This window comes from Ammospiza caudacuta, chromosome 5 (genome assembly GCF_027887145.1).
Source record: "Ammospiza caudacuta isolate bAmmCau1 chromosome 5, bAmmCau1.pri, whole genome shotgun sequence".
Classification (NCBI taxonomy): domain Eukaryota; kingdom Metazoa; phylum Chordata; class Aves; order Passeriformes; family Passerellidae; genus Ammospiza; species Ammospiza caudacuta.
In genome coordinates, this window is record NC_080597.1 from 65,115,553 (window position 1) to 65,138,638 (window position 23,086).

Genomic DNA, 23,086 nt, shown 5'->3' on the forward strand with positions numbered 1-23,086 from the left:
TATGTATGTGTGTGTGTGTATATATATATATAAAACTGAGCCTTAAAATGTAGAAGGCAAGCAAACCTTTGAGTATCCATTTGTATTGAAAAAGGCTATCTTTTTCTGAAATTCTTTAATTTTTTGTTGAATTTAACGTATCAGACTAAATACTTTGGATAAAAAAGCAGCTGTGATAAATCTTGATATCTGGACTGCTTCTTTACTGAGTAGCGGACTTATGTGTGTCACTGGAATCTTTGATTATGTCAGATATTTAGTGGACCCAGTGTAAGTCATCAGTCTTTTTCTTCCTTGGTTAAATAATATTTGCCAGTCACTTTCCTCAGCATTTGAGATATTTTCCTCTCATTGTTCTAGTTTTTTCTTGCCTCTTAAGTATCAAGTTGCAGCTGTGGTACATTGGACATCCCCAAGCATTACATGTATACTGATACCTTTACTTCCCATTCAGAGCACAAGAAACATAGCAGTGTGCATTTATTGTGAATAATTATCTTATAAATGAATTGACCGTGTATTTTTGGGCACAGCAGCCTTCTCATCAGTTCATTAGTTTATTGGATTCAACACTTACAGAGAACCCACAGAACAAATTTGTGAAGTTGAATACATTTATTTGCTGAAGGATAAAAATAGAAAGTGAATAGTTGTTAATATCATTTTTACGTTTCTAATCTTCCCATTAGATCTTTACAGGAGAATGTAACACCTGATCACACTGAAAAGGAAACTCTTTGCTTTAGTAGCACCTTTTCCCTGCTTTTTAGCCTGTGGCATTATCAAGTGCAGCTTTTAATGGCCACAAAGAACACGGGAGCTGTGTGTTCTGTGTGGGTCCCTGGCGCCAAAGGATGTTGTGTGGCTGGTTCCAGGGAGCCCAAAGGGTTAAATGCAGTTAAGCTTTTCCTCAGCTTTCTGGGAACCTGGCAGTGGCTTTCTTTCAGTTGCTTTGTAACAGGAGGAACAATACCTGAATTCAGCCTTGGGTTGTGTTGGAGAGGGGGAAGGATTCAGGTTATAGTGTCAGAGGCAGCAGTTGCACTCGGGCAGCACCAGCAAGTGCTTCACCCACTGGCTGAAAAAAGGGGAATGTTAACAAGGCAAGTCTCAGATAAGACCATATGTATGTAGGGTTTTGTTGTTATTTAATCCATTTCTCTCTGCTTGTGGTTTTTTTTTTAGCTAAATTAATCATGCTGTTTGAATAGGCTGCATTCTGCCACTGGGAACTGTAACTCAGGCTCTGGCTGGTGATGAGCCAGCCTAAAAGCAGGGGGACACAGTTTTTTTGTGGCTTGCACTCAGGCAGGAGTTCAAGAGTCTTGTCATTTGGAAGAAAATAAGCATTTAGAAACTGAAAGTTGAACCCCAAGCCTAGATAATGATGTTGAAAAATAACCTCTGAATATTCTTATAGGAAGAAATCATTCTGTTAGTCAACTGAATGGAAACTGTGTTTCTGAATTAATGTTTAACAGTTTATTTGTGAAGGAGGTGAATGCATTTATGGCTACTGACTGTATTTCATCCATGATTTCTTCAATGAGCTACTGTTAGTAAAGAGCACCAAGATGGTTTGGTCAGAGGAGGCTGCATGTGGGATCTCAGCACCTCAGGACTGATGTGCACCCTTGGGGGGCTCGGGAGTCCTGGAATGTTGCCAGAAGTGTCTGGTGGCTGGACTTTGATCCTACACGGGACACAACACCTGTATGAGGATGGGAGGATTTCACTGGGTGAATGGTGAAGGGATAAGTTAATTAGAGTGTGAGACACAGGGTTTAGGATTTCTGTACAGGGGGGTCTAAAGAAGTAAGATGGAGGAATTGGGGCGTGTCCTGTCCTTCTTCTTCTTCTTCTTGGCCTCCATCTTCTGTGGTGATGTTGGCACTTTGGGATTGGTTATTACTAAAAGTACACTGGTTAATAAGGGTAAAAGGTATTGGGGAAAATTGATAAATATTGTATACATAACTTTGAGTATAAAGATAAGTGACCGCCCCGGGGGCTCTCAGTGTGCTCATGGCTGGCTTGCTGTGCAAACCTCTGTCGGGCCGAGAGAAAATCTTTTAGATAAACAATTAATAAACACCGAGACCGAGAAAAACCCTGAAGCCTCTTCTCGTCCTTTGAAGCGCGGGCTGTCCAAGGCCACCCCGGGCCTTTCCAGGTCACCTAAACAGCCGAGAAACCGACAGCTGCATGGGAATCTCATGATTGTTTCAAATTTCTGGATTTTCTAATTTCTTTTAGAGAGGGATTTGGGTTACGTTCCAAGAAACAAACAAAAAAAAAAATATCCTACCAAGAAACCACCCTGCCATAAGGATAAACATGTCAGTGTTTGGTTTCTGAGTTACACATTTCTCCACATCCAAACATTTTTTTGTCTGGAGCAGGAAGATGCAACAGTAGTAATTGAGGAGAGAGAGCCCTGTTAAAGCTGCCCCACCCAAGTGCTAATATGTTTGAAAGTGATGATCCAGGCACAGGGTGTGGAGCATCTTAGGCTGAGAAGTGGGGAAGCAGGGGGAGCAGGAGGCTTGTAGAGGATAAGGGGACATAATGAGCCACAGCCAGGAGCTGCTGCTCTACTCCAAGGCAATGGGCACAAACTGAAACACAGGAGGAGCATCAGGAAATGCTTCTTACTGTGAGGGTGACTTGAGTGCTGCCACAGGTTGCCCAGAATGGTGGTGAAATCTCCATCCTCAGAGATGCTCAAAAGCTGTCTGGGCATGGTTCTGGGCAGCCTGGTTGAGATGGCCCTGCTTGAGCAGGAGGTTGGACCAGATGGCCTCCAGAGATGCCTGCCACCTCAGCCATGCTGTGATTCTGAGTTGTGAGGGACAGGGAGAAGCTGAGGTTGTAAGGGACGTGAACAGAGGGTGTTTGAGATTTTTGCATGGGGAAAGGCTTATGAATAGAAGTCTTTATCACAAAAAATTTTCATATTTTAGTATATTAAAGATTTTATCACGTATGTTAATTAAGCTAAACAATTTTACAATACTGAACTTTTATACATCGAAATACACAGTTTTTTAATAAAACAAGGTTCATGGAAGGCTCTGAGGAGGGCTTCTGGCCAGAGAGGGTCTTATGTCAGGTACTGTCTCAATTGATAATGTATATTTCTTTGTAACTTGCTGTTGCTTTTAAGAACTTGTTTCAAGTCCAGTCATAAGGCTTTCAGAACACACCATTGTAGAAAAATGTTGCTTTAGCAAAGTTTAGCAGAAGCATTTACCATGTTTCTGTTTTTAAAAGCTTTAGTTTTTAATGAAGTAGTAACTTTTATCATGCATTTTAGGCAAAAATTGTGATTTCAGGATACAGTACTGCAATTATCATTATTCATTTGAAATACAACAAGCTTTAAATAAAACATTTCAACTAACATGTGTGAACTGGCACTTCATGTACAGGAAGAATAATCAGCAGCATGATGGCTTATATTGGCAGAATTTGTCCTAATCATTAAGTGGCTTGTTTAATACTTTATATGTCCAGCTAATTCCAAAATTTGGTCACTTTTTCTTCTTTAACAAAAAACAAACAAAAAATTTCTCCACTGCATCTATATGATTTATACTCAAACTGGAAAAAGAAAGGTTTTCCATACAAAAACTACTGGCAAGTGCAAAATCTAAATTATTGTAAAAGGAGACATTATTTATATCACTTCTGCAGTTGTAAGACTCTTGGGATTTAACTGTTCAACTGCTGTATGGGAAACATACATCTCCAGTAGTATTTGGTTTAGGAACTGAAATCTTGGTACTGACTGTTAAGGGCTTTAGGGGAAGGGAGAAGGCACCTAAGAGCAGCCTTCTTTATATGAAATTCTAGGTTTTACCAGTTCAATTACTGGAATTATATTTATATATTTTTATATATTAGGGTTTTTATGTTAGAGCTTCATAGGGAGGTATTAAATATACTCAGTAGAATAGGTGTGTGTGTGTGTTTATGAAGGACATGCCATTGAAGCCTATGTTTCAGAAAGAATTCTCTGCCAAGATAAGTTATTTTTGGACGATTTGGAGAGTTCCAGTTCCATGAAAAAGACAGCTTAGTGACTTAAGATTTTGCACAGCATGTATTGTGTGTGTGCATTAATGTGTATACACATAAATTGTTTCTAGTACCTGAAAGTATCTCCTAAGAGATAGCCAAAATTAGCTGCACTCTTCATTGCTGAAATTGGTTGAGTGTAGTTTTGTTTCTACACTTAAACTCTCTAAGTTGTTTAGGACTGTAAATAAACCAAAAAAAAAAAAAAGTGAGGAAGGTGGTGACAAGATTGTCTTTCTAAACAGCACTTCTAAGTCACTTCTTTAAAGTGATCTTTTAAAAACGTGAATTTTATGCATCCCAAATGCATCCTCCAACTGTGAACACTAGATTAAATTCATTCTTTAACATTTCATATGAGACAAGCAGATGCACTGCAAATGAAATAAAAAGATCAAAACTGGAGGTAAAATAAGAATAATTTATCCAACTAATATGTACATGTGATTAGTTTTATCTCATAGGGTGCAGGATAATACTGTTACTTTTTGTAAAATAAGAGTTTTGTGGAAATCCTTGCCTGCTTTCCTAAGAATGTGATTTTCTTAACAGAATCCCATAAATGTTTGTTGATATTTTTAAGTATCTACATGGTATTTTATTTCTGAGAAAACTAAGTTTTGTATAATACATATTCACTCCTTGAAAAACCTCCCCCACTGCTTCTAAAATGTCAAAGCTGAGCACAGGGATTTAGCCATACAAGTTCTATTGAGATTAATTGGATTTGTATGGCTAAATCCATGCAGGTCTTCAGAAAATATTGCTGCCCCTTGTATATAAAATATAAATATATGTTTACAAATACAGTATCACAAGAAATATTTAGACAGAGCAGTAAAATCAGGTTTAATTTATGTTTGGAGGTGAATAAGGTTTGGTTTTCTATAAACTAAGGGTTCCTGTTTAAGTATACTGAGTGAATACTAAGCATGTGCTGTGCTTGCCTTAGGGCTTCATTTTTTTTAAATGCGTGAAGCATTTACATAGGAGTCTTCTGTACTTCACTCAGGAGGGGGAAGAGCATTTCTGATTCATTAATCCCTTTTTCTTTTTCTAAGTAAGTGGGTCCTTCACATCATGCACTCAAGAGGTGTAAAATATACAAAGAAGTGGGAGGGACAGGCAAAATGATGCCTGGCTTGCTATAAGGTATAAATTTAAAATCTGTTTCTCTTTGCCAGAAGAAAAATAGCGAGGGGAAAAAAGGGCAGCACTAAATCTACTGCATCTGCTTGCATGATATGCAGGTTTGGGATAATTATTTTCTCTCTTGTTCAATAAAGTGAGTTGTTACCATGGTAACATTTATATTGCACAATTTCTCTGTTATAAAATAAATGAGAACAGTTTTAGAGTCAGAAAAATCTTTGTATGGAACCTTTTTCTTTTCTGTATTTTTAAGTGTCTTTAAATTTGTGTCTTAAAATTTTCTTGAGATGACCAAGTTTTGGTGCACTTTCCAGATAAAATTAGTCAGCTTTTAACAGTATGTAGTGCTTCTGCAGGACAAGATGCGCAAGATCTGGTTGTAAAATTGAACTCAGCCATCAGGCAGATGCAGACTGCCCAGCAGCTCAGAGGAATGGTCTGTATGTCCTGACCCAATAACCAGCTCCTGGCAGCGACACCTTGCCTGTGCTGCTGTGTCACCTTGGACAAGATGTGCTGAGAACTTCATAAAAAGTGGGTTTGGGCCTTCAGTGGCAGAGGGGCAGGTGCCCAGGGTGAGTGTTAGAAGCAGAGCATACCCTACATAATATTTTGGTCTCTGCTGCTTGTGCTCCTCTTACTGAGGAGTAGCAGACTGATAGCACCACTTCCTGACCAGCTGCTTCTTTGATGGGGTGGGTTTTTAATGTTTACTGACTGCAACACAGATTCTGCAATGGACATTTTAAAATATCGTTGAGCACTACTCTGACTCTGCTTTCTGAAGAGACTCCAGAGGATAACCATGGGAGCTGCTTGCCTGTTATGTAAAGCTTATGTGCAGGGCTTCCAAGAGGTGGGAGAATGTTTGGATAGAACAGTTGATTGGAATGACAGGTAGCTTTTCATCAGACCCTAGTAGTGTCTTTGGCAATCATAACTGCTTCTCTTTGTTCAGTTTTTTCTTCTGTATTTTCTCACTACAGTAGGCATTTTAGTATGGAGGTGACTTTTTAATCTGTTGAGATCAAAAGACTTCATTGCTTGCTTGATTCTGTCCTGTTTTTTCACACCTTTCTGTTGATCTCTTGTATGGATTTTTCAGTTTGGTGATCAGTATATTATTTTTGAGGGATTAAGCCATTTTAAACTGATTTAATTTTAATATTCAAAAAGTCAGATTTATAATTACTGAGTATTGTTGAAAAGTCTTGACACAATGATTATTCACAAAATAGAGTGGCTATCACAGCTATCAACTCCGAAAAGAGATGAGTTAATTAGTCATGGGAGCACTTGTTCCTTGACTGCACTGTATTCCACTGAAACTTACATAGGATATCTTGTGGAGGTTCTTCTATGCTTTTCAAACCATAGATTCATTAAACTTGAAAAAGACCTTCAAGCTCATCAAGCCCAAGCTTTGACTGAACATCACCAGGACAGCTAAACCATAGCACTAAGTGCCATGTCCAGTCATTTCTTGAACACTTCCAGGGCTGGTGACTCAAACACCTCCCTGGCCAGCCTGTGCCAATGGCTGACCACCTTTTCAGTAAAGAAATTATTCTTGATGTCCAGCCTGAACCTCCCCCCTGGTGCAATGTGAGGCCATTTGCTCTTGTCCTCTCCCTGGCTGCCTGGGAGAAGAAGTCAATTCCCACATGGCTTCACACTCCTTTCTGGCAGTTGTAGGGAGTGAAAAGGTCCCCACTGAGACTGAGCAGCCAGGAAGGTGGCTGCACTCTCCTACACATCTGCCTACAGGGAATGCTGTACAAACTGCCCTGCCACATCCTGTCTGTCCTGTTTGCCCACACTTCTCACTGTGCTCCTGGTCACTTGTGCTCCCTAGAGCTCTTCAAATCTCCCTCTGGTGCTCTGGCATCACCCTTCCCATGTCAGCCTCCCTCACAAAAGCTGCCAGCTGCTGCTGGATCTCTCTGCTCTCTCTTGGGTTTCCCTGACTCTGGGAAGTCCCTGCTGAACTCCTTGTAGTGTTTTCTGCCCCAGAAATTGCTGTAGCCACCAGCCATGTAGGTGCTGTCACCACATACCTTCCCCACTCCACTCCTGAATGATGTGGAAATTGCTTTGTGCAGCATGTCACTATTTTACGGTTCACCCTGTAAATGATTTGCAGTTGTGTAGGAGCAGTATAGTCAATGTTTGCTAACTACACAAATTTTAACACATTATATATATAGCAAGATGCTTTTAGGACTCTTAGGAGTGGTTGTATCTTTGAATGTTTCTGTCTATCTAAATAGACAGAATTATCCTTGATTGCTATAAAGGTGGGAGAAATATTAATTGACTTCATTCTGTTATAAGAAATGTTTTCCTTTAGCAGCTGTTCCCTTCCCACATATCCTTTGTCTAATCCGTTGACCTGCCTTGTTGGTGGTGTGGCAGCACAGTGGTTCACTAGTTCTTTCGTTGCCTTGGTTGGCTTTTTACCCAGCACATGTAGTTGCCAGACAGGAGTGTCAGAAACTGGGTTTTTTCCAGGTTAGAGAAGCTAAGTGCTACATGGCATAACTAGTAGAATTTCACAGTTGCTTTAAAGGGTGACAGAAACTGTATAAAAAACTAGTGTTGTGTTAGAAGAACATGGTTTTTTGATTTACAGTTAATTGCTGACAGATGATGTTTCATGCTGACAGATGATATTTCATCCTCTTTATCTGATAAAACCAAGTATAACTGAATAAGAGATGGAAAACTGGTAGTTTTGACCACTTTGTATGTTATCTGTGCAAGGGATAAAAGGATATTTATATCTTTTGAAGTTGCATCCAACCTATTGAATGGGTCATTGAACCTAGATTTTTAATATTTTATGACTTTTCAATTCATGGTTGGCTGAAAGCTTTGCTTTCTCTAGAAATGGATGTTATGAATTTATAGCCTCTATTGTAGCACATCTAAACTTACACATTTCTTTAATGAAAACAACACTTCTCTCTGTAGATTACAGCCATCGCTATCTGCTGTTACAATAGGGCTTGTTTTATTTGTTTTCAGGTATCTAGAGGGCTTCTTGAATGACAGTCTTCATCCTGGCCTTTCTCTTCCTTCTGGTGGGAACCAAATGCTTTAGATTTGCTGATTAAGAGTAGAATATTCTCCATGAGGCTATTTGGTTTCCTGACAAGCTCAGAGAGGGAAGATTCCAGTTAGATCCGTCCATTTCCTACCAGCACAGAGTGACTTTCAGGAGTCCTCTCTTCCCTTGTGCTGCATGGTGACACTTAGCCAGCCTGGAACTGAAACTTCCATTAATCCTTGGTGCTTATTCTGTTCTCCTTAAGGGTACCTGTAAGGTACAGGAATATGTTAAACTTAAATGTCCTGATTTTGTTAGGGAAGGGTTCCTCTCAGTTGCTGTTGTACCAGAACTTCGTAACTCTTGGTTCATCTAGGCTCTGACATCCCTTACCAAATAAAATTCTAATTACTGTTTTTTATAAAAATAAATCAGGTGTTTGGAATTTTTTCTTTTCCTCTGTTGGATGGCATAAAACCTAATATGACTCACTGCCATATATTGCTGAGAGCTAGGCAGTTTTGTTATTTCTAATCTCTTGACATGCAGCCTTATAATAAATTTCTCCTCAATGTATTGATGAGTGCATTAATATTACAAATCAGCAAACTTCTTAGCTCCAGTTTGACAATACAAGAGTAGCATGAAATTTCACGTTTCAACAGGTCAGATCCCTAAGTGTGAACAATTTTATACCTAATTACTGAAGTCTCTGAAGTTAAGAACACTAGGACCCAGTATATCAGGAAATTTTTCTTCCTTAGAGTTTTATTACACATTTCCCTGAGCATCCTTTGCTGGTACTTTCAAGAGGCAGCAGATTGGGCCAGGGAGAATCTTTGTTTTGTACCAATATGCTGTACTTACACTCTTAAGCAATTGATACAGGTTGTTTTTATTTTTTGTTTTTGTTACTATTTTTTCCTGTTACAGAACCACTAAAATTTGCAGTTTATCTAGTCACAGTGAATGTGAATGTGGAGTTGATTGCAGTCTTCTGCAGTGCATCTTGTGAGTAGTTGAGAAGCAGCATGCTACTGTGGAGTGTCTCTGTTTTCACAATCTCAAGATTTAAAATCAATGTATTTTTAAATTGTTATTTTTCAGATCAAACTCCCATTTGGGACTACAGTGTATTTTACCATTTTTCTATTCTTGTGGTTGAAATGCCTGAGATCTGTATTTCAGAATATTTGGGTCAAATATTCCTGGAGTGGTTATTTCAATTAAAGAATTCTTAATATCGTGTTTCTTTATATAATATTTGGATCAATACTCTTTAAACACTTAATTATCATAATCATCCAACAATATACTGTAATTAAGACACACTGAATATCTTTTTTTCTTGCAGAAAGCTAGGTAATTTACTTTAGAGATACTCCCAAATGTCTGATTATGAGCAATCTCTTTTAATTTCATTATGTCTGCTCTTGCCAAATACAAAAGACTGATTTTTATCCTCAGGACAGGTTTGAAATCCTAATTGCTTGAATCATTTTTTAATGCAAATCTGTATTTACAAACACAACTTCTTCATATAGCAGTAAAAGGCTGGTAACTGTGTGCACAGTTCTATAATTTACTGAAATAGCATTAAAAATTTAGGAGCCTTCTGTAAATATATCAAATCCTATCAGTATCACAGGTACTGGGTAGTATTTCTAACATTACTGCTTTCCTGGTCTTAATAGAACTTGACTTGCAATATCTAGAAATGTGGCCATTGTGGGACAGATGCAATAAATGAAGGAGGAGGGGAGGCAAAATTTTCTAGATTTGGGGAATTAAAATTGTATGGTCAGTGGCACGAAGATTTGCTTCTGGAAAACAGTCTTTGTGTTGCTTTCCTTATCTTGTAAAAAAGCCTGCCTGGAACCTGAGACCTTTGATGCAAAAATGAAAGAAGATATGGCAGAGGGATACTTCTGTTGGCTATTGCCTGTGCCTTGAAAAATAGCCAGCCTTGGTCTAATGTCCACTTTGTGAGGCTACCTGGCTTAAGTAATCAAATTAACTGTAAAAATCATTCCCCAAGTGTTCCTTTGACCATCTGTTACCATCTTTGGTTTCTTAGATTTTGGAAGTATGAACTAGAAAGGGGAGTACTTTTGAATTAGCTGTCTCCAACTTGTGTCTGTAGTCCTTTTACTTAGGAGTTGTGTTTCTTGGTTGTTATGGAGTAAATTAGATGTACACATCTTCAACAGATTGCAGATGCATTCAGATCTTGGGTTTGAGTATCAAAATTAACTCCTGTCATCACTTCCAAGGATCTTAACAAAATTCAGAAAATATTTCCAAATAATCCTCAGGTACAGAAAATAATTTGGTCCTTTTAGAAAATACCACATTAAGCAAATTTCTAGCATGCTTTTCATGCCTTTGTGAAGTACTTTAATTGATCCTCAAAGTGAGGGAACTGACTCAGAAATACTGATTTATCCATGCATCACTCTGTAGAGTTTTTATATTTCTTTTTAAAGTTGATGAGCAGAGTGAGGCAAAGAGTGTTGTGAACTGCCTTTTATTTTCCTTCTTATTAGGCAAATTGATTAATGCTAAAGTAAATGTGCTGAGAAAAAGAAAAAGGAGCTTTTTCTTAATTTCTATATTGAATAAAAATAACGAAGAGAAAGCAAATTCATTAACACGTTGAAAGATTCCTCTGATATTAGGTCCCAAATGAATAAATTATTGAACTGCTTTTAAAAAGTGATGTTACTGTAACAATGAGTGGGCAAGGCTAATCTGTGCAAATGCTTTTGGGAAGGTTTTCAGGAGATGGCGGGGGAAGCTGGATTTTCATCAAGTGGGGTTTTTTGCTTTCACAAAGACTGCAAAGTATGGGGAGAGTACAGTAACTGATAGTGAGAGAGCCCTTGCAGAGGCCCAAGAGAAGGTTAAAAGGGGAAAAAGTGGCAGGATGTAGAAGATGCAGATGATGTACTTTATCTTTGATGAATGCATCACAGCAGGCACATTAAGTCAGCCCCAAAATGGGCTTACCCACTGTTTTACTTCTTAGACTGTAAAACTGTCTGACTACTTCTAAGTAATATCAAATGAGCAGGGAAAATTTAAGACTAGAAAGCAGAGGATGAGCATAGTCTGTATATGTTACAACTTCTTATTACCTGGGGCTTAAATGCCTGCCACAGAGGTGATATTTGCATTCAGCAGCCCATGGTTTAATTTGCTTCCATGAATGTGCTCAGTCGCTTTCTAAACTCCTCCAAACTCTCTGCCACTGTACTGACTTTGCAGAGGCAAAGTGTGTTACAGATTAACTACAATTTTGGATGAAGAATACTTCCTTCTGGATTTCTTGTTTACTTTTTTTAATTGCCTTTTTGGTTCGCTGGAATAATTCCTGGATCTTGATTCAGTGTCCCCATTTTAGAAAATCAATGGTATTTTTAGAAAAAATATTGTATGTTTTGTTTCTGTTTCTTTAAATATTAGTTTTGGGAAGATAATATGTGAGGTGTAGAGATAATGGGAAAGTACAGAGAAGAGTTGAAGGGAAGCTGTACTGATGAGTCAAGATTTGCAGCTAGTCAGAGTCACTAAACAAACCCTAGAGGACATACTGCTAATTGAAGAGAAAGTATTCTAAAATATGAATAGAGCCAAGGGTAGGAAGTGTCTTCTCAAAATAGAAAAATACATTTGCTTCTCTTGAGATTGAAGGGAAAGCCACAAGGGAGGCCAATTGCAGGAGACTGCAGAGAATTGCAGGCCTGGAGAGAAGGCAGCTTCTAGTGTGCAGAAAGGTGTTCTGTGGTCTGAAAGCAGAGAATGGAGTGGTACAGAAAGAGGAGGGGGAAAGAAAAAGGCAAAATATGTGTTTATTCCTTGATTAAGTGTATGAAATTGGCACTGTTTCTTGTCAAGCATCCTTTTGTGTAAATGGGATACAAAAGGTAAGACCTGGTAGAATAAGGAAGAGGTGGTGAGCAGTGATTATACAATGGAGAAAATATCATATGAAAATGGTTCTAATGACCTATAGAATAAAAACCAGAAGAATTTTCTAGTAAAATTCAATGTTATATGCCTTGGGCTTAATAAACATTTCTGTTCTGAAGAGACACAAAAAAAGTTTTAGGTGGTGAGTATGATACAAACTGAGTTGGTTTAACAGCAAGAAGTTCAAGGTCATGTACTTGAGGGTAAATAAACATTTCTTCTGGATTGTGTAAAGGAAGTTTTGGCTGTCTTAACAAATGACTGAATCGCTGATATGATGAAGCTTTGAAAAAGCAAATGGAGTCACTTGTTTAAATCTGTAAATCACATAGATTTGCCTTGAATGAAATGAAATCAAGGTCCTGGTGACTCAACACAAAATAATGAGGTAATACTTCTGTGACAGCAACACAAAAACCCAAACTGATCTGGAAGAAAGAAAGAAAGACATCAAATGCAAGCACTCATAAAAGAAACTGCAAAGCAGGCTGGGTCAGTGTGTTTGCCCCATCCCATCCTGCACTGCCACCTGTGTGTATCACCAAAGGGAGGAGCACAGGGCCCTGTCTGTGGGGCAGCATTAAGGCTGGGGCTGGGGCTGTGTTGCCTCTGTTGTAGTCAGAAACATTTTGACTGTGTTCATAATGTAGTTTAAAAATAGAGTTGGATTGCTTTAAGCTGAGATAAAGGTAAAATACCTAGCTGAAGCATGTCATAATAAATGTTTAACTGCAGGCTTGAAGGCTCCAAGTAATCTTGAAGCGTGTCCCCCTGTTGTATTTTTTTTATGCATTAAAAGCCTCACACAAAATGTAATTCAGTATCAAAACCTGATTGTTTTGTACAAGGATTCAAACAAATGTTGGTTTATTTTTATTAATAAAAACAATTTTTATCAGGTACTGTCTTAAATATATATAGTTGTAATATTCCATGGTTATCTTTCTGTGCAAGCTTTTCAAACAAGGCTGACATTTGAGCACACTCTGGCTATAATTTTCATTGAAATAATTTTGAGCAGGTTTTTTTATGCTCACATAATTTGTATTAGGGTCATTGAATTTAACTCCAGGAGGGTTTTGCACAGTCATTCTGACTGAAATGTGTTTTGTAAATGGTATTGGGTGTTCCAAGTGCCATGTGCCTAGCAGAGGTTTTTCCATGTGCCTGGATGTGGCTGCTGGCAGGGGTAGGTTTTGATCAAGTGCACAGGCTTTGAGAGCTGTGGGATGATGGTGCTGCAAAGCACCATTCATGTGACTGTGAAAGAATGTAGTGCCCTTGTCTGGCAGAGCTGAATACGGGAAGTTCTTCATTTCTTGACGTGTTTGACGTTCAGAATCTCTGTGTGACAGTAAGCCAGACTGAAGAGTTAGAATTAATTTTACATCTTGGGCAAGATAATTGAATATTATAAACTGTAGAGATGAAAAAAACCACAGAGCATTTAGTATACTTCTGCCAGTTTGAAATTGTTCCTCCTTTCGTTAATATTTTTCCAGTCCAGTTTAAAATGTACACTTCATGAGGTTTCAGTCACATCTCTCAGGAAGCAGCTTCCCCTCCACCCCAAACAGCATCATTTTCTGTTTAGTTTTATCCTATGGATTTGAGATATGTCCCACTGTTGGTCCAGACCCTTTCCTAGATAATCTGTCATTGCTTACCCTAGCTAACCATGCGTTTCCCTGTGTCATGGGTTCTAATTCTGCTCATGTTTTGCACCTCAGTGAATATTTCCTGGCTTCTTGTGGTGTCCTTGGGAAGAGCCCAGCCTTTCTCAGCAGACAGCCCTTCCTTCTGGAATCCTTCTCACTTCCACACAGCCATGTGCTCACAAAGCCAGTCTTTGTGTCTACTTGGGGAATGATGCAAGGCCCATCTGTTAGTCCAGGCTGATAGGAAAAAAGCTGCCTTGAAGGATGACTTGTGGGTTGCTTGTTTTTTCCAGAGGTTTTAATGTCCATATTTGACCAATGAATCTCCAGAAGCAATCTGAGTGGTCATTTCTTCCCGGGAACAATTATCTGCTGTGCTTGTATGATTATTCTCACCTTGGATCCAAGATTTCAGCAGCAGGTTTCTCACATTAATACATTTCAAAGCAAGTTCCATCATGACTTATTTTAAACATGCTGGTAAAACTCGTTTCTCTACACCTTTCAGATCAGAAAGGGTTTTTTTTTCAGATTCTCTTGTTATTCCTGTAGAAAATTTCATTTAATTGTTAATTTTTGCTAGTATTAAATCATCACCAATTTAAGCAATTTTACAAATAACTCTAGAATTTTTCTTCCAACTATAATTTCTTTTGTTCTGAAGATTCTCAATAAATATTCTTTCTTATATCACCCACACAGTTTTTCTGGCTTGTTGCTAGTCTGTTCTTGCCAGATGTTTCTTCTCAAGCTTTTGTGATAATGAAATGGAGCCACTGTACCCATGATATTTAAAAAAAACCCTTTAAAAATATTTCAAAAGCAGTGGTGTATTTTTGGCTAAGTGCAATTAGTTTGGCATTGCATTCATATTTTTCCCATCTGTGTTTCAAACTTTTGATGTGTCTTAATTTAAGAACATATTGCCTCCAAAGTTTTGTAGTACCTGAACTTTTGAAGTAGTAATTGTTTTTCAGTGCTTAAGTTACAGGTGATACCTGGAACTAAAGTGCTGACAAGACATGAATATTGGTGAATTTTAAAATCATGCTACAAATACACTGTCTTAAACCCAGTTCATTCCACTGTATCCTGCTTTACCAGGTGCATGCCCTGGGTAGGCCCAGAGAGATTGCAATTTTATGCAAAATAGTTCAGCTTCAGAAGCAGACTGCAAGAGAGGTCTGGTGAAGTTTTAATACCATACATGGCTTTTGCTTTTTCTTCTTCCTTCCTTTGCTCCCACCCCAGTTATTTGTCAGACATTCAGTAGAGGTGCTCAAGCCTCTTGTGTCAGAAGGGATTTGTACCTTCTGTGTCCCGAAAGACTTCTGAACTGTTTGGTGAGGACAGTCATCTTTTATTTATTTGGTCAGCACAGAATATTAGAGAAACTTAATAATTCCACTTCTACCACAATCCAGTCTTTTCTATTAATTTATTGCACAAAATAGGTGTCTTGTCCATTTCTGTGGCTGACAGCTACAGAACACTCCTGCTATATTGTATAAAGCAAGAAAAAATTAGAAGTCATTGCTTTTTGAGCTCCATTGCTGGTTTTGATTCTCCCTGAATCCCCTGAAAAAGCTGTGCAAGCAAAGCTCCAGGCTGCTGTCCCCTCAGCAGGCAGGCTTTTGGACTTGTCCTTAGGAGATCTCTGCCTTTCTCCATGCACAGCCCAGGCATCTGTAACTACTGCATGTTGAATTCTAATCTAAAGTCTAACAAATTAGGTATTTTAGCTCCTAACATTTGGCTGTCTGTAGGATAGCTGGTCCCTACTCACCCCCCCTAGATAGATGTTCTTTCCCTTTGCCTCTATTGAGCCTCTTTGGAGATAAAATTTGTTTCTTGCCTGCATGAGTTGAAAATGGCAGGATGTCGCAGACATTTCTCCACAGAAATCCTTTCTTTTGGATTTCTGTGTCTTCGGGAGGCCAGAGGCCTCCGAAGACAAGGTAAACAATTATTATCAGCTGCTGGGGAATGCAACAGGGGCACCTATTTTGATTGGTGATTGGTTCATGTTTTATGTTTATAATTAAGGGCCAATCACCAGTGCAAGCCAGGGGACTGAGTCCTTGGCCACAGCTTTGTTGTGGATTTCTTTTCTATCTCTTCCTAGCCTAGCCTAGCTGCTCTGCAAAACCTCTCTATATTCTATTAGTATAGTAATAATGTATTATATATAATATCTTAATAAATCAAGCCTTCTGATTCAAGAAACAAGATTCACCGTCTCTCTCACCAGCTGCGCCCACTCCGGCGCGGTAATATCAGTGTTCTCTACAGCTGTCTTTTTAAGTGGTCTCAGAGTAGGGACTTGCTGTTCCTGCACTTGCTTCCTTGTGATGACATTTATTAAGTGTTGTGAAAGAAATAAGTAAAAGTTGCAGTTTCCTGAATAAGTTCTTTACTCTGATCATAAAGAGTAAAGCTACTCCTTATTTATCTTGTAATATTGTATATTGAGTCTTTGAGTTAATTTCTTAAGTCAAAACATTAATGAAACTTAGTGTCCAGGCTGATGTTAGTTCAGATTTCTTGAGTCAGCCTTCAGTAAGGAGTTTTACATTGCTGACCTCGTGATACTCACAGAGCATTTGGTGCTAGTTAGAAAAGAAAATGCAGAATTTGTTGAAGTATTGCTGGAGCATTTGTAATGCAGCAGCAAGGTCACTTTTACATCCCACATAAAACTGAGATGGATCTCCAGACAGTGCAGACTTTTTCTCTGGTCATAAGGACCTTCAAGGGACCCTCCTGCTATTCCTTCACCGGTGATTTCTGAATGTGAGACCAGCTGCAGGTGCCGTGCAGAAGTGATTTGCCAGTATTGATGCCTGTGGGTGCAATTGTTACAGCAGATTCCTCCAAAATGAATATGGATTTTGTTGAATGGAGAATGGAGAAAAATGTACTCTCAGGAGTATTTTAAGAATATAAAACCTAACAAGTTTGAGGTTTATCCCAAGCCAGTGATATGTGCAAAGGAATTAATGCTCTAGAATCTGAGCTATTTGCCATATACTGAATTCAATTTTCTTTAATTTTGTCAATGCTAAAATTTGATAAACCATGTAATTTTTATATCTGAATTAAGTAAATGGAATTTGTCTTTGTGACTATGCATAGACCAGCATTCCTTAAACAAACTCCAAAGACTTTTCAGAATTTTGGCATCCAAACTATTGTTGTCTTGTACCATATGAAAGAAAGTTAAGTGCAGGCTGTTAAAATTTACTTCATTCTTGGATACCATATTTTTTTCTCTTCTCTATAGGTAGGTATCATTTTTTTCTAATATATTATTCCTGCCTCCTACAAGCACTGTCACAAATTTGAAAACCAAGTGTACTTCCAGCAAAAGAGTGGGGTTATTACTGAGTTGGGAGTATTTTTTTTATTGTTACAACTTGCTGATGCTTTTTATAGCATTGTGCTTCCTTGAACATTTGAACTGACACTTTCTTTCCTGAAATACATTATTCTCGAGAAATTCCTTACTGTCCTATTATCATTACTCAGAAGTAGGTCATGGTTGGCTGGGTTTTTAAAAATGAAAACTGTAGCCAAGGTAACATTTTGTCATAGAATATAACTTCATCACCCTGAATTGTCTGTGGTATCTATTGCAAAGGCCAAGGAAAAATTTTCTTTTCTGCTTTTACTTCTTTCTTTCCCTGATATCTGGGAGGAGATGGGGAGACAATGGAATCACTACAGTGTCTCTTCCTAACTGAGTCAGAATGGGATGGCTGTTTCCAGTGGTGACACCCCATCACTTCACTTTAGTGGTGCCACAGCCATCACTGGAGGAGCAAAGTGAAAAAGTATACTAGTACATTGCTATTTTGGTAAAATAATCAGTGGCTCTGTCAAGACACTGTATGTGTGTTTGTAGGCAAATTTTTCTCAACTCAGGCCCTGCTCTTTTTAACATACAATCTTCCAGCCTTTTCTTTCCAACCTTCAAATTCCTTTTTATCTAGAGTAGAGTGAAACATCCATCTGTTCAAAATGTGATATGATCTGGCACAGGAATATCCAACATTGAGTGGAAAAGTTCAAAGGGAGGTCTTCAGGGATAAAGCAAAAAAAATCCTAGTCCTTCCTGATTGTCAGGCAGAGATTTGGAAAATGCTCAGCTCATACCTATTATTCCTGTTCCTCTGTTCAAAACTCCAGGATAACTTTTGATATGAAGGATGGAGGGTTTAGCCTTTGTCTATCACTGCTGGTGCTGAAATGTAATGGCAAGGTGTATGTAGATTCCTGGGTTTTCTAGCTGCAGAGCTATGTGGAAGTGAACAATGAGCAAGTGAAAGTGACTTTCCAGAGAAAAACGGGAATTATGCCAAATGGAAAAAAACCCAAAAACAAATACAACAATAAATTGGCCACTGCTGTTCATGTTAACAAAAATTACTAACTTTACTTGTGTCTCTTGTCCATAGATCACCTCTCTTGTGACCCTGCAGCTGTTATCCATGGTTGGCCAGAATGACCAGCTCGATGGACCACGATACAAGTGCACTGTGTCTCTGGACTTCATCAGAGCTATTGCCCGGTGAGCCTGCTAAGAGTTCATTTACTGTTGCATGTGCTGACTTGAAAGGGACTTCAAACCAGGTATTTGCTCAGTTTATAGCTCTTTGCAGACCAGAATAGAAAACCTCAGGATGTTTTCTAAGAATGACTGAATAAGTCATGTTATTTATGAGAAATGTTGTACCCAAGGTAAGTATAGTCCATTCCTGTTTTGAAAATGATTTATGTTACAGTGGCACTATGTGTTACAGTAACATACTGTCTTTGTGCTTAGTAAAGGTCAGGGACTTCATGTGAAAATACTGCTCTGAAATGTCAGTCCATTTCATTACCAAAAAGCACATTATGGTATTTGAATCTGAAATAATGTTTGGTTCTTAACAGTGTTGTGCATATGATATAAAAACTACATAGGTTATAGAATTTCTTGCACATAGACTATCTTGTGTGATCTGTTATTGATATAAGCTAATTCAGTTAGTGGATGTAAGTACATCATCATCTTTGTTTATCCAGAGCCTTCAGTTGTGAAGTCTGAGAACAGTTTGAGATCCATCAGGAGAGATTGCAATAATTTGCAGACAGAAATACATGCAATACAAAGGCAGCAATCAGGCCTATGTCTCCTATTTTATCTGTTGCTGCCACCTTATTAGCAAGGCTTGGATAAACAGTCTATAATCAGAACAGAGCCCAGAAATCACATGTGTCAAAAGGGAGAAATGTTCTCACAGCCAACTTTTCTCTGTAATGTGAAACTAAGGAGGAACCTGAGGTGTTGGGTGTATTCCATAACCTCAGTGCACATGTTACTCTCCTGAGCTATTAAATGCCCAGTAGCCTTGTCAGTAAATGCAACACATACACTTATTTCAGTTTTCAGTTGGACAGGCTGCAGAATGGAACTTTGTCTGGCTCAGGTCTGACTGGACCACAGTGCCAGGACCTCCAGAGCTTTGCTATGTCAGTTTGCTATTCCCAGCAGTAAAGCCACTTGGTGAGTGGTGCCCTGAAAAAGCTCCCCCTGGAACCAAGCACAGCAGACCATCTGCTCAGCAACATGGATCACTGTGTGTTCAGTTATACATTGGGATTTATCCTTGAATTGAGATACTTTAACAGCCCTTTCCTTGCCACTTTGACATCCTCAGAAGTTTCAATGATTATGTTAAGGTTGCTGTAAGGTATAGGCAGCCAGAAAACCAAAACTTGTGCCATGCAGCTCATCCTTACTGGAAAAAGTGTTTGTCAGAGACACTCACTTCAAACCTCAGTGCATGGTAGTGTTTTAGCTTGCTTTCCTTTAGGTCTGATATATGTGTATGTGTTTATATGTATGTATATAAACTGACTTTTCCTACATGTTATGAGAAAGAAGGCAGTTCTTTTTTTCTCCAAAAGTAGCTTGCAGGTCTTTATTTGCTGCCTAGATAGGGCTATTTAAGATGGATGGATGGATGGATGGATGGATGGATGGATGGATGGATGGATGGATGGATGGATAGATAGACAGACAGACAGATAGATAGATAGATAGATAGATAGATAGATAGATAGATAGATAGACAGACAGATAGATTTTAAAGTTGGCGTGTTCTGATTTTCTCCTGTTTCTCCCTTTTTTTAAATCTTGTTTTTTCCTTTGTTACAATTTTCATTACAATACACTTTTCAGACCACAGTATTTATTAAATCTTTAAGAGGATGATCTGTAAAAAGACAAGGTTTCATGAACTCATTAGAAATGAGCTTCTCTCTTCCCTGGGTGGGGCTTCTAGCTATAGGATGAAGGCCTGATCTTCTGTGCTTTAAGAAATTTCATTTTCTATCTGTGCAATAGTTTTGATTGTATTTGTCACAGAGAAGGAACTACTTTGAAATCTCAGCCAAAATACATATCAAGTAAACAGCCCATACAGCCCATCTTCTGATTCTTCTTTCTCCGTTATTGCAATAGTACTAAAATAAATTTATTAGTCACTAAAACCTTCAGATTTTAGTTACCATCTCAGCCTTTTTACTTCAGCATATTTCCTAATGGAAGGCTGAGGTGTGCGAAGAATGGGACAGAAAAGGATGCTCCCTCCCCACCTCCATTCAAGCTGTTCCAATTGTCATTTCATTTTCTGTGTTTTTTAAGCAAAAGTGAAGTTTGCACTAAAGAAAAAAAAACAAACAAAAAACCAAAAAAACCCACCTGTTTTTGGAAAAGAGTAAAACACTTGTGTCTCTTCCTGGTGGCTTTGAACATGGTAACTGCTGAAGTGCACAGTCTCTTTTTTACCATGGAACCTCACATCTGGCTTATTCTGTGGCATATACTCAGTCTTTGTGGAAACATCTCTGTGCTTTACCACATAGTAGTTAAACATTTAGCTGAAGGCAAAGTTAGATGTTTCTTTGTTAGAAATCATTTCTCTTTTAAGAATTTCAAACCTAAGTTCATAAATTTTCTGCAGCTGAAGTAGGGCTCTCGTAGTGTTTATTGAAATAATGGATCTTTTCAGAGAATCTGTAATAAACCCAGTTGTTATGACAGGACAATTCTGTTTCATTTAGTTGATAAGGTCAGCATTTGTTGGTGTGTATGATCTTGTTTCTGTGGAAAGCCTTGTAATTAAAGCACTTGTTTTTGAGTGACACAATGTCGTGTAAGTCTAACAGTGATAGTTAATGCCTTTAAATTTGTCACTGACTCCAACAGAGTATTTCCTGTTACGTATCTTGGAGATTTCTAAACTTTTTCTCTGTCCAAAATGATGTCTTATAAAAACTTTTTGAAAAGTGGGTTACAGGCTGATGCATGAACAGAGACTATTAAATGATTGTAATCCAACAAATAAGAATTCAGCTAGCTAATCTCACTTAGTATTGTTAGCAGCTATTTTTGCATCATTGAATACTTTTTTTAAAAAACCCTTTTAATTTTATACTTGTCATTTTATGCAGTAATTTGCATTATTTATTCAAACAGTAAACCCTAAAGTCTGAGTGTTAGATTGTATAGAATAATGAGTTTAGAGACAAAAAAAATAATTATATGTTTTATTCTACTGCTGTTTCATTTTGCCTGCCATTAAAGTACAAAAGTGTACATTAAAATCTTCTATCCCATTGATTGGCATTCTTGGATTTTTCAAATTTAGCTGTGTACATGGGTCAACTACTGTCAAGACTGAAAGAACACAGGCTCCAAATGAGTACAGATGAAACATGCTAAAACAGGTGGTTTAGGAGATGAACAAAACATTCAATAGCATAAAAGGTTGTTGCTTTGCATCACCAACTAGAACATCAAGTTTGCCATATGAAAATATAATTTTATTAATATTGTTATGTTTTTATCGTTTCATTATTGAAATAAGAGTCTTCCTTTCTTTACTAGGAAGTTGCTATATTTCTTTTCTAGAATTTTACAAAGTTGAAATAATCAGAAGAGGGGTATTGTAAATAATGAGAGAAATTAAAAATTCATTAATCTTCGCCTACATTTCTTTTGGGGAATTGCTTGATTTTGATTGTGCAGAATGTCCTGCATGTGCTGTCTCCAAACAGGTTAAAGTCTTAGCACTGTTAAGATGATTGCTCTAATATACTGTGTTTTTGTTTATAGGACCGTGAACTTCGACATAATAAAGTACTTGTACGATTTCTTGTGAAAACAAGCTTCACAGCCATATGGACACTGTGACAATGACTAAGGCAAGCCGTGTTCATCTCTCTACTTAGCTGGCCAAAAAGAAGAGTATTTTGGCTCTTTTGGATTTGTCCAAACAGGTGCTGGCCCAGCATGGAACCTGATGAAAATACTCTGATTGGTCTGGGTGGATCTGAGCAGAGGACTATTTACCAGGGACCCTGGAGTATTTGGAAGCAATGTGTTAATTATAAACAGCAGGGTTTGAGCACAATCTGTTCTAGTCTTAATGATGTTATCTTAACACTGAAATTGCCTGAAACCCATTTACTTAGGACTGCATTTTGCTCTATGAACTCTCCCCAGTGCTTTGAACATGGCAGCAGCCGTTGTTTGTATGCCCAGTCTTTTCACTTCCTCTCCACAGGAATCTTTGCAATTGCCTGCCAAAGCAGCTTTTCCTGAGGCCACCATTTTAGGAGAGTGGAGTAGCAAAGTATAATAAACATAAGAACATATTTAAAAATCAAGCTGGTACAAATTCTTCTTTCTCTTCAGCAGTATGTAGGCAGACTGTTACTCTGTCATATGGAGATCACGATGGTAGGAAACTCCCAGTTAGTCACCATATTGTCTTTTTCAGACCATTCATAAATGCTGACAATGAATGTATTTTTATGAAGCTCTGTTTTAAAAAAATAATTAATTTTTAAACTTCTATCCCTATGTCAAACTTGAAATGTTTTATTTTTGCTTCAAAATTCTATAGTCCTTTCATGCTCATCCAGTTACAGGAAGTGTTAATTATAGTGCCATGTGGAATGAACCTACTTTTAACATACACACCACATAATGGCTTTTGTAACAGCCTCTGTCCTGTAGAGGAGGATGGCACAGCTGCCTTTTCATCAGGAAGGGAGAAATTCAACAGGTGACAGAGTCTTTCTGCAGCATTTCCCCAAAAGTGGTGGAATAGTGAATAGCTAA

General features: G+C 38.1%; 1 protein-coding gene across 1 annotated transcript in view; it reads left to right on the forward strand.

Moving 5' to 3' along the window:
• ORC5 (origin recognition complex subunit 5) overlaps positions 1 to 23,086 on the forward strand; it is a 70,685-nt gene that overhangs the window by 40,378 nt on the left and 7,221 nt on the right. Inside the window, exons 15-16 of the mRNA XM_058805244.1 lie at positions 18,369 to 18,481; positions 22,076 to 22,164. Of these exons, the coding sequence (XP_058661227.1) occupies positions 18,369 to 18,481; positions 22,076 to 22,121 (159 nt within the window). The 3' untranslated portion in view covers positions 22,122 to 22,164. The remainder of the gene's footprint in view (positions 1 to 18,368; positions 18,482 to 22,075; positions 22,165 to 23,086) is intronic.